Consider the following 15,978-nt stretch of genomic DNA (forward strand, 5'->3'; position numbering starts at 1 on the left):
TGTTGCATATAATGGTTATTAGTATTTTCTTATTATCCTTTGTATCGCTGGGATGTCAGTTGTCTCTTTCTTTTATGATTTTATTTACTTGTGTCTTCTTGATGAGTCTTGTTAAAGATTTATCAATTTTATCTTTTCAAAGAACACCTCTTGGTTTCATTGATCTTTCGTATTTTTTTTTTTTTAGACTATTTCATTTATTTCTGCTTTCATCTTTATTATTTTCTTCCTTCTACTCTGTTTGGGCTTTGTTTTTCTGTTTCTAGTCCTTTAGGTGTAAGGTTAGATTATTTGAGGTTTTTCTTGTGTTTTTTTTTTTTTTTTGAAGTAGGGCTGTATTGCTATGAATTTCCTTGTTAGAACTGCGTTGGCTGTGTCTTATAGATTTGAGGTTATTGTGTTTTAATTTTCATTTGTCTCAAGGTATCTTTTGATTTCTTCTTTGGTCTTATTGTTAATCCATTCATTGTTTAATAGCTTGTTATTTAGTTTCCATGTCTTAGTGTGTTTTTCAGTTTTTTTCTTGTAAGTGGTTTCTAGTTTCATACCATTGTTACTGGAGAAGATGCTAGATAGTTTCAGTCTTCTTGTGTTTGTTGAACTTTTTTTTGTGGCCTAATATGTGGGCTATCCTGGAATATGTTCTATGTACACTTGAGAAAAATGTGTTCTGCTGTTTTGGGGTGAAATGTCCTAAAAATATCAATTAAGTCCATCTGCTCCAATTTGTTATTTGAGGCCGCTGTTTCCTTGTTGATTTTCTGTCTGAGTAATATATCCATTGATGTCAATGGCGGTGTTAAAATTCCCTATAATGACTCTTGTGTTGATCTCTCCCTTTATGTCCGTCAATATTTGCTTTATATAGTTCGGTGCTCCTACATTGGGTGGTGTAAATGTTTATAAGGGTTATATCCTCTTTTTGGATTGATCCCTTTTTCATTATGAAATGTACTTTTTTGTCTGTTGTTATAACCTTTGTTTTAAAGTCTATTTTGTCTGGTATAAGTATTGCTACCCTAGCTTTTTTCGTTTGTTTCCATTTGCATGAAATATCTTTTTCCATCCCTTTACTTTCAGTCTGTATATGTCTTTTTATCTGAAGTGGGCCTCTTCTAGATAGCATATATATGGGTCTTTTGTTCTTCATTCACCTACTGTATGTCTTTTGATTGGAGCATTTAATGTATTTACATTTACAATGATTATTGATAGGTGTGTAGTTATTGCCATTTTAGTATTCACATTTGTGATCTTTTTTTTCCTTCTTAAAGAAGTAAGTCTCTTTAACATTTCTTCAAATACTGATTTGGTAGTGATGAAATCCTTCAGCTTTTCCTTGTTGGGGAAGCTCTTTATCTCTCTTTCAATTCTAAATGATAACCTTCCTGGGTAGTCTTGGTTGTAGGTCCTTGCTTTTCATAACTTTGAATATTACATGGCCATCCCTTTTAGCCTGGAATATTTCTGATGAGAAACAATCAGCTGACAGTCTTATGGGAGCTCCTTTGTAGTTAACTGCTTTTCTTTCGCTACTTTTAACATTCTTTCTTTGTCTTTAACCTTTTGGTATTTTAATTTTGATGTGTCTTCATATGAGCATCTTTACGTTCATCTTGTTTGGGACTGTGTGCACTTCCTGGACTTGTATGTCTATTTCCTGCCCCAAGTTAAGGATGTTTTAAGACATTATTTTTTCAAATAGGTTTTCAGTCCCTTGGTCTGTCTCTTCTCCTTCTGGTACCCATATGATGTCAATGTTGTTACCCTTGCTGTTGTTCCAGAGGTCACTTAAACTATGCTGTTTTTTTTTTTCTTACTGCTCTCATTGGTTGTTTTCCAATACCTTGTTTTTCAAATTACTAATTCAGTTCTCTGCTTCATCTGATCTGCTCTTGATTCCTTCCAGTGTGTTCTTCATTTCTGACTGGTTCTTTTTAATGGTTTCTGTGTCCATTTTTATGTTTATCTCCTTGTTGAAGTTCATCTTTTCACTGAGTTCATCTATTCTTCCACTAAGTTCATTGAGTATCCTTACAACTACTGTTTTGAACTCTGTATCTGGTAGATTGCTTGCCTGCCTTTTGTTTAGTTCTTTTTCTGGAGTTTTGTTCTTTCATTTGGGACATGTTTGTCTCCTCATTTTGAGTACCTCTCTGTATTTGTTTCTATGTATTAGGTAGACCTGCTATGTCTTCCAGTCTCAGTAAGTTGGCCTTATGTAATAGGTCCTGTGGGACCCAGTGGCACAGTCTTCCTGGTCACTTGAGCTGGGTGCTCCAAGACTGTCGCTTGTGTGTGTTGTGTGTGCCCTCCCGTTGTAGTAGAGCCTTGGTTGATATTGGCACATCTGTAGGTAGTGTTGACCCTTAGGCTGACTGGGTGTGAGGACTGGCCACAACTACAGTGGACAAGCTGCTGTTCAGGGGCTGACCCCACAAAGTAGAATTTGCCCCAGTGGGGCTCAGGTGCCTGCTGAGACCACCCTTTGTGTGTGCCTTTTATGGAGTTAATTGAGTAGTGTTCTGTTGTGGTCTGAAGCTGGCCACTGGGTATATTCGTTCTGCAACCTCTTGGGAGGGGCTCTGGTGCAGCTGCTGCCTTACCCTGCCCAGGGCCACCTGGTAGGAGCTACAAAGTGATTCGTGGTTGGTCCCGCTGCCTGTGCTACTCCTGGAGGCGTGTGGGAGAGGCCATGCAGTGAACCAAGGCAGGCTCCTACCAGTGCTGGGCCTGGGGCCTCTCAGCAAGAGGCACAGGGCATGCCAAGGCCAGCTGTGGATTGCCTGGGGCCTGCAGACCTTTTAAAGTTTTTAGGAAAGTCTGCAGCACTGGCTGGAGCCAGCTATCTATGAGGAACAGCTGCTGAAAGAGGCTCAGGCGTCGTGCAAGTTAGGTGGTGCGGGGTCATGGGGAGGCACCAAGGTGGGGCGAATGATGTTCATGAGGTTTATGCAGATTCAGAATTAGCATCAGTGCTAGGTCTGAGGCCACTCAGCAAGGGGCCCAGGGCACATCAAGGATAGCCACTGCCTGTGTGGCGCCTGTGGACCTTTGAGAATTTTAAAGGAATTCTGCAGTTCGGCCCGAGGCTGACTGCCTGTGATGAACAGCCACTGAAAGAGGCTTAGTGGTCTTGAGTTGGGTGCGTCAGGGTCTTGGGGTCACCAGAGTAGGGCGAGGTGTTCACTAGGTTGATGCAGATTCACATTTGGTGCCCACTTGCACCTGCTGGCTGTGTGGGAGGAGGGCTCAACACATGAACAGTTGTGGTTGCCCCCTCCAGCACTTGCCCCGAAGCCACACAATTCGTTTTTCTCCCTGGCTGCCCCTCCAGCCTTCGTTCTGAAGCCACACAGTTCAGTTTCTCCCCATATGTCCCTGGTACCTTTTAAGCTACTATTACTTCGCTGGAACTTAGGGCAAATGTTTGTGAGATAGTGAGTCTGTGCTTGGGTCCTGTAGAGGACACCTGGGCTTCCAGCAGCGCTCCGTCTCACCTGGCCAGAATCCTCACTGATTTTCACAGCCAGATGTTGTGGGGACTTCTCTTTCCAGCACTGGTGCTCTGGGCTGGGGCGCCTGGTGGGGGGCTGGGACCCCTCCCTCCTCAGGGGGTCCTTTGCACTGAGATGTTCCTCCTGATTTTCAGTCACTACACATGTATGTGGAACCAGCCTGTTTCTTGTCTCACCGCTCCTATCAGACTAAGTGTCGTCTTCTTTATATCCTTAGTTATAGGAGTTCATTCAGCTGGACTTCATATGGTTCTCCAGGGTGATTGTTCTATCATTTAGTTGTAATTTTGATGTGCTCATGGGAGGAGGCAAGCACAGCATTTACCTACTCCACCATCTTGACTGGAAGTTATTTCATGATGGACAGAGGCTAATAATCACATGACGTTTTCAATTGCAGGTGGTCTGAGAAGCGCAGTTTCCCATGTGCACATGTTGTCAGGGGCAACTTAAAAGCTGGTGGAATAAGGCCCTAGAAGCTGCTGCCATAACCACTCTTCCCAGAGGGAAACCAGATATCCTTCAGAACATTCTTAATATCTTTTTGTCTGTTTCCTTGTCTGTAAAGTGAGGATTAAATGAATAGTAAATGTAAGATATTTAGAACAATGCTTGGTACATAGTGCTTATGAAGTGTTATTTGTTATTGTTGCTGTTATTGTGATTGCTTCTAAAAATGATGCCCAAGCTCACTCATCATAAGAAAATTCAAGTTTAAACAAAACTGAGACCCCATGATAATACACTTGTAGTAAGGTTGTGGCTAAACAGGTGCTGCCATACATTGATGATTATTTTCTGTATTGGTACTACTTCAGTAGAGGACAATTTGAAATAGCTGTTAAAGGTAAAATAGCTATTGGACTTTGACCTGGAAATTCCATTTTTAGGAGTTTATCTTAGAAATGTATGTGCACAAAAAGCCATGTATATACAATAATATAAGCAAACAATAATTGCAGTATTGTTTGTATTAGCAAAAGACCAGAAGTGACTTAAATGTCTCTCAGTGGAAACAGATAAATTGTTATCTCAATGTAATGAAATGCGCTGTAGTAGCATTGAAAAGAAGTGAAGTAGGTCTACGTGTTCTAATATAGAATAATTCCAAGATGTGCTGTTCAGTTGGAGAGGAAAGCTTCCGCACGCGTATACATATGATGCTTATGTAAGTATACACTATCTCTGGAAGGAATTAAAACTACTAACAGTGGTTGCCTTTGTGGAGAGGGTCTAGAAGAGAGGGTTAGGAGACTTACTTTCCTATACCCTTTTATACCATTTGAAACAAATATGTTTTAACATGTTTATGTATTAGTTTTTACCCTCCCCCAAATCCTTCACCTGTTCCCACCAATACACACAGGTGTGTGTGCACACACATACACACGCATGCATGCACAATTTTCAGGACATTCAGATGTTATTCCAGGAGTCTGGCTGTGCAGTGACAGGGAATAGCCTGACCTGATGGTGTTTAAAGCTTATTGATTCTGTGGTGTGATACTTGGGGCATCCAAATTGGTGCCGATGGGGAAAATCTCCTGGATGGTGGAAAGTGAGGCCTGGCTAAGTATGCTCAAGCTCTGAGGATCGCTTTAGAGGTGCTGTGGTGGGTGCTGGAGCCAGAAAAAGACCTTGGTCTTGAGCTTGCCTTTCTTTGCTCTTTTTAGAGGTCTGTGACAAGGATGAGTGGGAAGGAACTTCAGGAGATCTGTATCTCATTAGGAAGCCCTGGTTGTATTTATCAGCTGTTTGGCTCTATTTCAGTTTGCAGAGGTCAGAGCCAGAATGAAAATTCATTTGGCACAATACGGTTTTATGCTTGTGCAGCCCCCTGGAATTTCTAGAAATACTTTTTGACTTTAGAAGAATTGGAGCTATGACTAGGATTCTTCATGTAAAACTCTTTAAACAGATCAAGTTTAGAGTTGTATGGGGATTTATACATCTCCCTACTTTTTATTGGGTACCATTCAAGCCAGTTGCTACTTGCATGAAGGCTATAGTCATCAACTCTTAACAACAAGTTGAGAGTGAATTGTCTTACCTTTGTTCATGTAACGTTTCTCAATATGAAGTGAAACATCTGTATAAATGTATAAAATGTGGTCATATAAGTGAGGACCAGAATATAATATTTTATTTTATGGTTTCATCCAGTAAATCGTAGGCTAGTGCTTCTTAATATTTTTGCCACTCTAGACGGAGGGGTGTCCCATTCCCGTTGTTAAAAAGTGGCTTGGGTGGCAGTGATTTTCTACAGGCGTTGGGGGTCTTCCAGTGCATTCTGGTGATGGTAGTGGAAGAGTGGGAAAGTAAAGATAAGGGTTCTGATTTTTCTCCTTCTCCCTCCTTCCGGACCTCCCTCCCTCCTAGTTGAGAATTACCTATCTTAGACAAACTAGTATTACAGCCTTTAACTTTACGTCAATACTTGGGGGAAAAATACCTGATGAGGCACCCTGATTTCATCTAGTTCGCATGTCTTCCCTCCATATCTGCTGTCTGCTTGCACATAAGCATGCAGGTAACAGATAAGCACTGGCTTGTAAGTGCGCAAGACAAGCAACTGGTTCTAGCGAGTTTTCCTTCCATTACAGGAAAAGGCCCAGGTCTGAGGGTGGAGGAAAGATTAGACCCGTTCCTGGGGAAAGTGAGAGATCTGTCTAACCAAAGGTGGGTCATTTATTCTGGAATTAGCTTTTGTTTTCTGTTATTAACAGTGTCCTTGTTTTTAAGTTAGTTTAGTGGTTATTTAATTTTTTTCTTGGAATCCTTTTTGTTTGTTACAGCAGACATGTCAGCTTATTTATAGGAATTTCTTGAAACCAGAGTCATGGTGGATGTAGGAAAGTGGCCAATCTTCACTTTGCTCTCACCTCAGGAAATTGCATCTATTCGGAAAGCATGTGTCTTTGGCACGTCAGCCAATGAAGCATTGTACGTCACTGATAATGACGAGGTAAGAATCTTTCAAAACCCAGAGTTTAATTGTGAGGGTTATTTTGGGATTGAGTTTTGAAGTGTGCAATTTGAAGACCGAGGAAAGGTGGGGGATAAGAGAACCTGAAATTCAAGAAGACTGTGTCTTTGATCTAATTTGTCTTTTCTTTCAGTTTTCTTGATTTAACACCACTTCACCACGTACTACTCTTTGGGTTTGATAATGTAACCAAGTATTCTAAAACTTAAATGATACCATCAGAGGTTGAATTTTTCTTAACCTTTTTCGTCTCTTTCTACCCATTGAGCTGTCAAACTGAACTTGAGTGTGTCTTATTTACAGAGCGAATAAGGGAGCCTTTGTGTAACTTTAGGCTAACCAACTCAGAACTGTTTGTTTTCCAGGTCTTTGTATTTGGATTGAACTATAGTAACTGTCTAGGAACTGGAGATAACCAGAGTACACTTGTGCCCAAAAAGCTAGAAGCCTTATGTGGAAAGAAGATTAAAAGTCTTAGTTATGGGAGTGGACCACATGTTCTTCTCAGCACCGAAGGTAAAGAGGGAACAAGTCCACCTTTTCAATTTGGGGGAAACCGAGCAGTTAATTCCAAGCTAAGGGGAGGTAGGGTTGGATCAAATAATTCATTTCTAATGGTTTGTCTCTTTATTTATGAGGGGTGAACGTTAAACACGTCAGGCTAACTCTGGAACAGCCATAAGATGACTTATAAATTAAGCAAACTTCTGAGATTTTAGGCTACTTATTTATTTAAAGTTGTGAAAGATTAGGTATAGCAAACCAAGTGGTTCTTCCAGCCTAATTTTCAGTGGATTTGTGGTAACAAGGCAACTTTTAGGTGTTACTTTTTATAAACAGTGTTAAAACTAGTTTTCCATTCTTTGTGTAGTTCCTGAACCTTGAATTCAAGAAATCTTGGTTTATTCCCTGGCATTCCTGTGGGTACCGAATGGAAAGAATGTGGGGCGGATTCCTGGCCTTTTTCTCTTGGCCTCCACAGGATCACTGACGGAGACTATGCATTTGCCTCTGGCCATTTATCTGTACCGTGCGCAACCACAGCCCTCGGCACATCTGCTATTTATAACCTGAGTCCTTCCCTTTATATTTTAGGTACATTAACTCTTATTCTTGCTCTCTCGCAGAGGTCTCAGCTTTTTGTTGGGTGATTCTGTAGAGTGGCATTTGGGAGACAGTTTGCTCCCCTGCCTTTCTGTCTCCAGACCACAGACTTCCTTTGATGTTGCCATAGCTCCTAGTAGTGAGCTTTTTGATTGTTTCCAACTCATATCTGAATCCACTCCAAGTTGTCTGCGTCTTTCTGAAGCTGTGAGATCCAGATCTGAGCGCGCTTGTCTAGTAAAAGTGTAACTGGTGTTGAGCATAATGAGGTGATTATCTCACTTCCGCGTTATGTAATCATGCCTTCTGGCCTCACACTGGCTTTCTTTCAAGCCATTACAGCTTTGCTGACTGGTTCAGCTTGTCATCCATTGTGACCTAATGATTTAATTTTTTCCTAACACATATCAATTTTAACTAGTCATAGACTTCTCACCGTAAATTACTGAGGCAGTTTTTTAGAGAAAACATACTAAAACATATACATTCAAATTTGTGGTTTTCTTCTTTTGGAATTATTTTTGGCATCCAGATCATAGTTTTAACTATGTTGAGTGTTATAATTAAGACACAAATAAACATAAAACAAAAATATAAATATAAAAAACTGATTTTCTTGTGGAGATATTTTTCTTGTTGTTTTTAATTCAGTTGTTATAATACATTTTACACAATATACATTAAACATGTACATTATGTATCAGATATATATGTATATGTAAATATGTAAATATATGTGTAAATATCTATCTATCTACATAGATATGTAACTATATATATTCATGTGTATTGTTTATGTTTTACAACATACAGTTTAAAGCAATTTAACACCATCAAATAGTTTATGGCCTTCAGTAAAAAATACTTCATCTTCCCCTTCCTCACTCTTAGAAATGTCCTTCAGAAAGAACCACTTTTAATTTTTTCAGATGTTTCTTCTGATATTTAATCTCATATTTTTAAATTAGCATGCTTATACTACTGTTTATAAATATTAAAATTTAGATATTATCCTTTGACTTTTTATAATGGCAGACAAAATTTAGTGCTCTCCCCTACCTCCCCTCCCCTTTATTGTTTCAATATAGTGACTCTCCATTTTGGTGAAATCAATATTCAACCTTGACATTATTAGGACTCTGTATTATTTAGAGCTGAGCCACCTCCTTTCTTGTACAAATGTTTGTTTTCCTGGGGTTCATTTACCTCCTTTTCTATACGTGTATCACTAACATGTGCCCAAACCCTTCTACAGAGCTGTGTGTTGCTTCTCCGTCCGTCTGCGTGCATCAGGTCATCTCTGGAGCCCTCTGACCCGCGTCAGTTGGGACTGGTCACTCTAAGTCTACTTCACAGCTGTCAGCCTAGAATTTCATTTCACCGTTATCCTTGGAAGTCCCCTCACCTTTTTCCTCTCTGGATCCCCTATTCTTTGTGTCCTATAATCCTTCTTGGATTATACTGTCATTTGGGTGACACACATTCTCTAGTAGCTTTCCAAAGAAGGGACTGTGAGAGAAATCTTTGAGACCTTGTCTTAAAATGTTTTTATTTTACCCTTGCAATTGATCAATGGTTTGTTGGGGCTTAGAATTCCTAATTGGAAATTGTTTCCTCAGAATTTTGAAGTCATTGTACCTTTCAAATTTAAAGGGCTGCTGATGGCCTTCTGACTTTTGCTGTTTTGCATGTGACTTTCTTCCTCTTTGGAAACTTTAAGGATCTTTTCTTTATTCCTAGTGTTCTGAAATAACCACGGTTATATACTCTGGTGTAGGTAATTTTTAATTTATTATATTGGTCATTCTGTGGGCCCTTCAATCTGGAAATTCCTTCATTTCTAGAAATTCTTCTTAAAATATTTCATGGACAATTTCCCTTGTTTTCTGTATTATTTCTGGAATTTTTCTTAGAAGTTAGAGATTCTGGATCTACTTCTTGGGAATGTCTTCAACTCATCTCACAACCCTCATGTCAAATTTTAACATTTCTGCTGTTCCATTTCTAAGCTCTCTTTCTTGTTCTCTAAATGTTCTTTTCTAGAGCCTCCTGTTCATTTCATGGATTCAGTATCTTCTCTTTGAGGCTGTTATAATATCCGGATTATATGTTGATTCTGTCAATATGACTGGCTGCTCCTTCCAGGATGGGATAGGTCCATTTGGAGTTATCGTGCTACCAAATGGCTAGCTGGTCGCTGTGACGGGTGAAGCTGTATCAGGGGCTCTGCACTGGTTCCGTTAGTGGCGTAGCGGCCATTCAGCCATGGCAGTAGCTAGATCAGCCTTGGTTAGTAGGTCTAATTTTTGTATATGTAAGCTGACTCCTGACCACAAAGCTGATGTTTTTTCTATATTAGTACGAAGTCCTTTCTGTAACAATTTTGCATCTGTCTATCCTATTTTCTTGCCCATGCCTCTTTCCCCAACCCCTCATCAGTGGTTAGTTTACAGGGAGGAAAGACAATGTGATAGAAATTAAGGTTGGAGAATGAGTTGTGCACAGTCCGGGGAAGAAAGTACAAGGGTTACCGTTTCATCTTGGAGCTGACTCTGTGTGTGTGGCCACCTGGTATAGATGGAGTTGTTTACGCCTGGGGTCACAATGGATATAGCCAGCTTGGGAATGGGACAACCAACCAAGGCATTGCTCCCATCCAAGTCTGTACCAATCTCTTGATCAAGCAAGTGGTCGAAGTAGCTTGCGGCTCACATCATTCAATGGCTCTGGCAGCTGATGGAGAGGTAAGTGCCTTGCTTTCATTCTTTATTTTTAAATGTGGCAAAATACACATAAAACTTACCATCTTAACCATTTTTACGTGTACAGTTCAGTGACATTAAGTGCATCCACACTGTTTTGTTATCACCACCACCATTCATCCACAGTACTCTTTGCATCTTGCAAAACTGAAAAACTCTACACCCATTAAACATGTCCTCTTCCTCCTCCCGCAGCCCCTGGCAACCACCATTCTACTTTCTGTATCGGTGAATTTGACCATTCTAGGTACCTCCTATGAGTTGAATCTTACAGTATTTGTCCTTTTGTGACTGCCGTATTTCACTTAGTGTGATATCTTCAAGTTTATCCATGTGGTAGCGTGTGTCAGAATTTCCTTCCTTTTTTAAGGCCGAGTAATATTCCATTGTATGTGTATGCCACGTTTTGTTTATTCATATGTCGATGGATATTTGGGTGGTTTCTGCCTTTTGACTATTGTGAACATGCCTTGCTTTAATAAAAAATAATGACCATATTGTGCTCGGTACAGTGTGAACATAGTAGCCTGTGTACGTGGCCGAAAACATTCTGGGAAAACACTCTTTTTCTAACACAACCTGTATTTTGTGATGAGGACCACTCTTGACGCAAGTAGACTTTAGTCTTAAGGCAGTTGAGTCTTGTGCTGTTTTCTAAGACTACAAGTTAGATGTCTATGACAGCGTTCTGTACTTTTTTTTAGTGACCCCCATCCTTTAAGGTGTCTTTTGTTTTTCAGTAAATGTAATCATGTCGTAGAAAATAACTTTAGAATGTTGATTCCAGTAGGTACTGTACTACCTCTCCCCACAAGTTCTGTCCTTATCTTAAAGGTTGCTCAGCCTATTGATTTCTACCTTCTAATCTCTTATTATCATTAGGTCCTCTCCATCTCCATAACCTCAGGTCAGGCCTTGTCATCTGCCTGGACTAGTGCCGTGATCTCTTTTGTTCCATAGCTTTTAGATTGGTCAACTTGTCCAATATTACTTCTCTACCTCCTTTGATTTCTAAAACACAAATCGGATCATATTGTTCACTATTAAAATCCTTCAGTGGTGTTACAGCGATTTTTCTAAGAAAGGTGGGTTATGGATGAGGAAACCAAAGAAACTCAGGGAGATCAAGGTTTCATGGCTGGGGTGTGCCGGAGCCAGGGCTGGTATACTGGCTGCGTGCCCTGAATCTCCTGCTTCCCAGTCTGTTTCTTGGTTAGTGGAACTACAGTCCGCATCTTTTACAGAAAAGGCAGCTACATTGAAAGGGAATTGGGGATTTTTCAGAAGTGCCAGAAGAATGATTGTTGACATTAGAATTTGCTAATTTGTACAGTATAGATTCCTGGTAGTTTTCACCTTAAGCCTGTTACTTTGGATAATTGTGCTAAATATTTGCATTATTATACAAGTTATTCCTGTAAACCCACTTTCAGGAAGTGTTGCAGGTTATTCCTTTTGTACCTGTGAAATGAACCTACAGCACATATTCTTTTAAGACATCAATAGTGGGTGTTGCTGTGGTTGCCTTGGGCAGCATCAGACGTATGTATAACTTAGAAGGTGCTGACAGAGGAAAGAAAGAATTATGGAAGCCAGAGCTCAGGATGAGTGAGGACCACTTCCTGCTGGCAAGTGAAGGGGGGCGGGAGGGATCCTTAGAAGTTCTCCTTGTGTTGAAGTTATTTCCTCTACTGCCAACATTCCCCCTCCCCTAATTCTTCTCTTTGGTCACATTCCTATTTGATAGAATCAGTTGCTAATTAACTTGAAGTGATTTTTTTGCTTGTTTTCATCTTTGTTACTAGCTTTGAACTAACTTACAGATCTATTTGTGTGTCTCCCTTAGCAATGTGGTTTTCAGCCTATGGCAGATCACAGGCCAGAAGTGATAAGCAGGATGCAGTTGAGGAGGGGAGCTGCTTGCAGCTGACAGACAGCAAATGAGAACTCAGAGAAAATATTACCAAGAATAGCCTGACAGACAGCCTGGTGTCATTTCTGTAGGACAAACATCTCAGTACTGTGAGCATTACTGTGTTATGACACGGAACTATGATTGATAATTCTAATCACGATGGTCCTGAGTCATCAGGAAAGGTTATGTAATGTCCAGTATTGGTGGTTAGCAAGACAGGGAAAAGCATACTGTGGTTTCAGAAGGTTTCCGTGAAAATAAAAAAGATTATTTGTGGCCAAAGAGTTAAGCAGATTTTTCATATCACTGGTATTTATGTGGCATACACTTCATTTTCTATTGATGCCAGATTAGAAACAGAGAACTGCCGTCATTACAGAGGCGATACAGCATAGTGGTTAAGAGCACAGCTGGACGGCGTGGGCTCAAATTCCGCTTCTACTACTTACTAACTGTGGAACCTCAAACAAGTCACTTAGCCTCTGTTTCCATTCCCATGTATAAAATGGGGATGGTAATAGTATCCACACCAGGGTCACCTTATAGGATTCCTATGAGGATTAAATAGGTTAGTGCATATAAAGCAAGGAGGGCATTTAGCACATTAAGTACTCGCTAAGTGGCTTTATTTTTATTTTATGATTATTATTGTAGTTAGAGGTAGAACTTTCACCCTCACCATTGTTTCTTTTCCTGCCTTCTCCTGTGTAGGTGTTTGCTTGGGGCTATAACAACTGTGGCCAGGTGGGTTCAGGGTCAACAGCAAATCAGCCAACTCCTCGCAAAGTTACAAACTGTTTACACATTAAGAAGGTGGTAGGCATCGCCTGTGGTCAGACCTCGTCCATGGCTGTTCTGGACAACGGTGAGGTGAGCTGTCTGTGCATTCCCCTTTTTCTTCCCCCCTCTTCTTTCAATGAAATGTCATTTTTTTCATGAGGTGTGTGTATTAGATCATGGAAGGAATGGCTTCCTTTACTTGACAGCTTCATTGATAGTTAACTGGTTGCTGACTGAGGAGTAACCAGAAGATGTTTGCTTCCTAGTATGAATTTTCGATTTCCACGGTTTATCTGCAAGTAAAGATTCTAATGTGTCTAGATTTAATTTTTTTTCCAAGATCCAACCAGCTTACTACTTATAGGTGTTTGTTTGTAGTTTAGTGTAATTGGTAAAAGAATTTGATATACCTTATTCTTCCAACGAGAAAAATCAACTGTGCGCTCGTTACAGTTGGCTGACGCTGTTTGTAAGCAGGCAGTGACTCCAGTGCACATGAAGTGTGTAGATCTAACTCCCTGTCTACATCTGAAATGTTTGTTCTCAGGAAGAAGCAACTTGCAAAAGCAGAATTGTTTGTCCTGATTGCTGTTTAGTTACTTTAAAACGCCTACCTTTCAGTGAACCTCTGCCATCATCACTTTGGAGCGGATGGTTATTTTTGTAAAATTATCCTAGTTGCCATTTCTATTTAAATGGGCATGTTACCCCCTATGCATGTCTTAGTACACAGAAATTATCCAAAGATACAGCTCTGGACACAGACCCATGGAATCATGCTTTGGGGTGCTAGAGGGCTTTAGCATTTACTGAACGCTCACGTCTGGTAGGTTATTTTTTGAATCAATTCTGATATCCTGGGTGACTTCAGAATTCCTTGGAATAGTCATATAACATTCTCCATTCCAGTATTCGTTACTTCCCATTTTTTAAAAAAATAAATTTAATTTAAAAAGTATTATTATGTGATCGTTTTAACAAAGGAAAACAAATAAAGTAAAAAGTGAATTTCTTTTCCCAAATATTGTTAATAGTTTGATTTATATCCTTTTGGACTTTTCTCTATAAACAGTTATATATAGGTGAGAATAACTACCTTTTTTAAAAAAATGGGATTATTATACCTACTGCTTTTCTCTGTACTGTTCTGTAACTTCCCTGCTTACTCAGACCATTTGTAGCTACTTTTCATATACTAATGGCTGCTTAGTTTTTCTTGTGTGGATGACCCATGTCCAGAGCTGTACTTATGGACATTTCAATTGTTTCTGACTTTTTGCTGTTATAAACAATGTTGCACTGATTTTCTGTGTTACTGTTTGTGTGTGTGTGTATCTTTGTACACTTAAGCAAGTATTTCTATAGAATAAGTTCCCAGAAATAGGATTTCTGGGTCAGGGAGTATGCCATTAAAAATTTTGATGTCTATTGCCAAAGTTCAAACCTGTTGCAATTCTGAAATTGAAAATGCTTTTAACCATTTCTTGCTAATACCTGAATGACCATGTCCCCCTTTCTCCTCTGTCACATTGTCCTGAAAAGCCCCGGCCAGTGCTTGTTTGCCCTGTGTTGCCATGAGGTGTGGTGCCACCACCCATCTTGGGTTTCTAATTTGAGCTAGACCTTTTGTCTGTTGCTGGTCAGTACTTTTTCCTGTGTCCCACAGTGGCTATTCTAAACCTTTTACACTTCTGTCGAACCTATGCCCAGCCCAGCCTTGCAGCTTTTAGCTGCTTTTCTCTCTCTCACTCCAGATATCTAAGGGTCACCACATTCTGTCACATCTCTCTCTAACCCCTTCCCTGTCCATTCGCTACCTCCGGGCCCCGCTACCGCTGCCTTGGTTTGGACGCTCATCAGAGCTCACCTGTTTGCTGATGAGAGACGAGTTTCTCTTCTGAATGGTGTTCCTGCCTCGGTCTCACACACTCCAGTCACCCTGAGTGTTGTGGCCAGTGTGATCTTTCCAAAATGAAAATTTAAGCATATTAATCTCTGTTTTGAAATATTTCAGTGAAAGACCCATAGAAGTATTCCACTTTTCTAGTACTTTATCCCCTTGGTGCTTGCCTTTCCTTCTAGTTTTTTCTCTTCACCACTTACCCCAGATGTGTCCAGCCAAGACCACCTACTTGTCTTCTGAACTTGCCTCCATCACATTCTGTGGCCTGTACCTGGAATGCCTTCACTTCATGTGTCCTTCAGCCCTGCTCACATCACCATTTTCGGAAGTCTTTCCTCAGCTTCCTTCCTATAGACAGAGCCTTTCTCCCCGCTGCTGCTGCAGTGCCTTGGTTCTTTCTGTTACAGCACTTGACACCTGCGTGCAGAACATTTGCATATGTTCATCTCTTCTGTTAAACCATGGCCAAAGACATATTCCTAGTACCTTTCACAATGTCCTGACATACAGTAGGTGCTTACTAATTGTTAATGAGACTCAGCTTCCTTATGTGTAAAACAAGAATCAGTGACTCGCCCAAGGCTACCCAACTAGTAAGTTACGGAGTATGAGCGCATGCCAAATTCTGTCATGCGCCACCCCTCACACATCCTCCATTTGAAGATCAGTGTGGGATCACAGAGTAGAATATGGGTGTAGGAAGTGGGGAAACTTTATCGGTTCCCTCTCATTAGCAGTTTTAAAAGCCTGTTCTCTCCCTTTCTCTCTCTAAGGTGTATGGCTGGGGCTACAATGGCAATGGTCAGCTGGGCTTGGGAAACAATGGCAACCAGCTGACCCCTGTGAGAGTGGCAGCCTTGCACAGCGTGTGTGTGAACCAGGTACGTGTGGTGGACCCTTAGCGGCTGGTCCCATCGATTCCCCGGCTCTGACTTGGACGAATAGTGGAGATGTACTCTTCAAGAAGTCTTTTCGAACTGTGCCCTGTGCCTTCATCTTCCACATTTCAT

General features: G+C 40.5%; 1 protein-coding gene across 10 annotated transcripts in view; it reads left to right on the forward strand.

The window, feature by feature from the left end:
• Positions 1–15,978, forward strand: part of RCBTB1 (RCC1 and BTB domain containing protein 1) — a 50,537-nt gene that overhangs the window by 15,681 nt on the left and 18,878 nt on the right. For 5 of the 10 annotated variants that reach the window (XR_004422914.1, XM_033105180.1, XM_033105189.1 and 2 more), the window contains exons 2-7: positions 6,122–6,197; positions 6,314–6,483; positions 6,870–7,020; positions 10,186–10,352; positions 12,997–13,155; positions 15,742–15,849. Coding sequence is in view for 9 of the 10 variants with exons in the window: in XM_033105180.1 (XP_032961071.1) it covers positions 6,358–6,483; positions 6,870–7,020; positions 10,186–10,352; positions 12,997–13,155; positions 15,742–15,849 (711 nt within the window). In the remaining variant the exon portion in view is untranslated. Of the gene's footprint in view, positions 1–4,468; positions 4,687–6,121; positions 6,198–6,313; positions 6,484–6,869; positions 7,021–10,185; positions 10,353–12,996; positions 13,156–15,741; positions 15,850–15,978 lie in introns of those variants that run through there. The other 5 variants (XM_033105181.1, XM_033105184.1, XM_033105183.1 and 2 more) reach the window with 4 other exon arrangements.

Source organism: Rhinolophus ferrumequinum, chromosome 4, assembly GCF_004115265.2.
Source record: "Rhinolophus ferrumequinum isolate MPI-CBG mRhiFer1 chromosome 4, mRhiFer1_v1.p, whole genome shotgun sequence".
NCBI classification, from domain to species: domain Eukaryota; kingdom Metazoa; phylum Chordata; class Mammalia; order Chiroptera; family Rhinolophidae; genus Rhinolophus; species Rhinolophus ferrumequinum.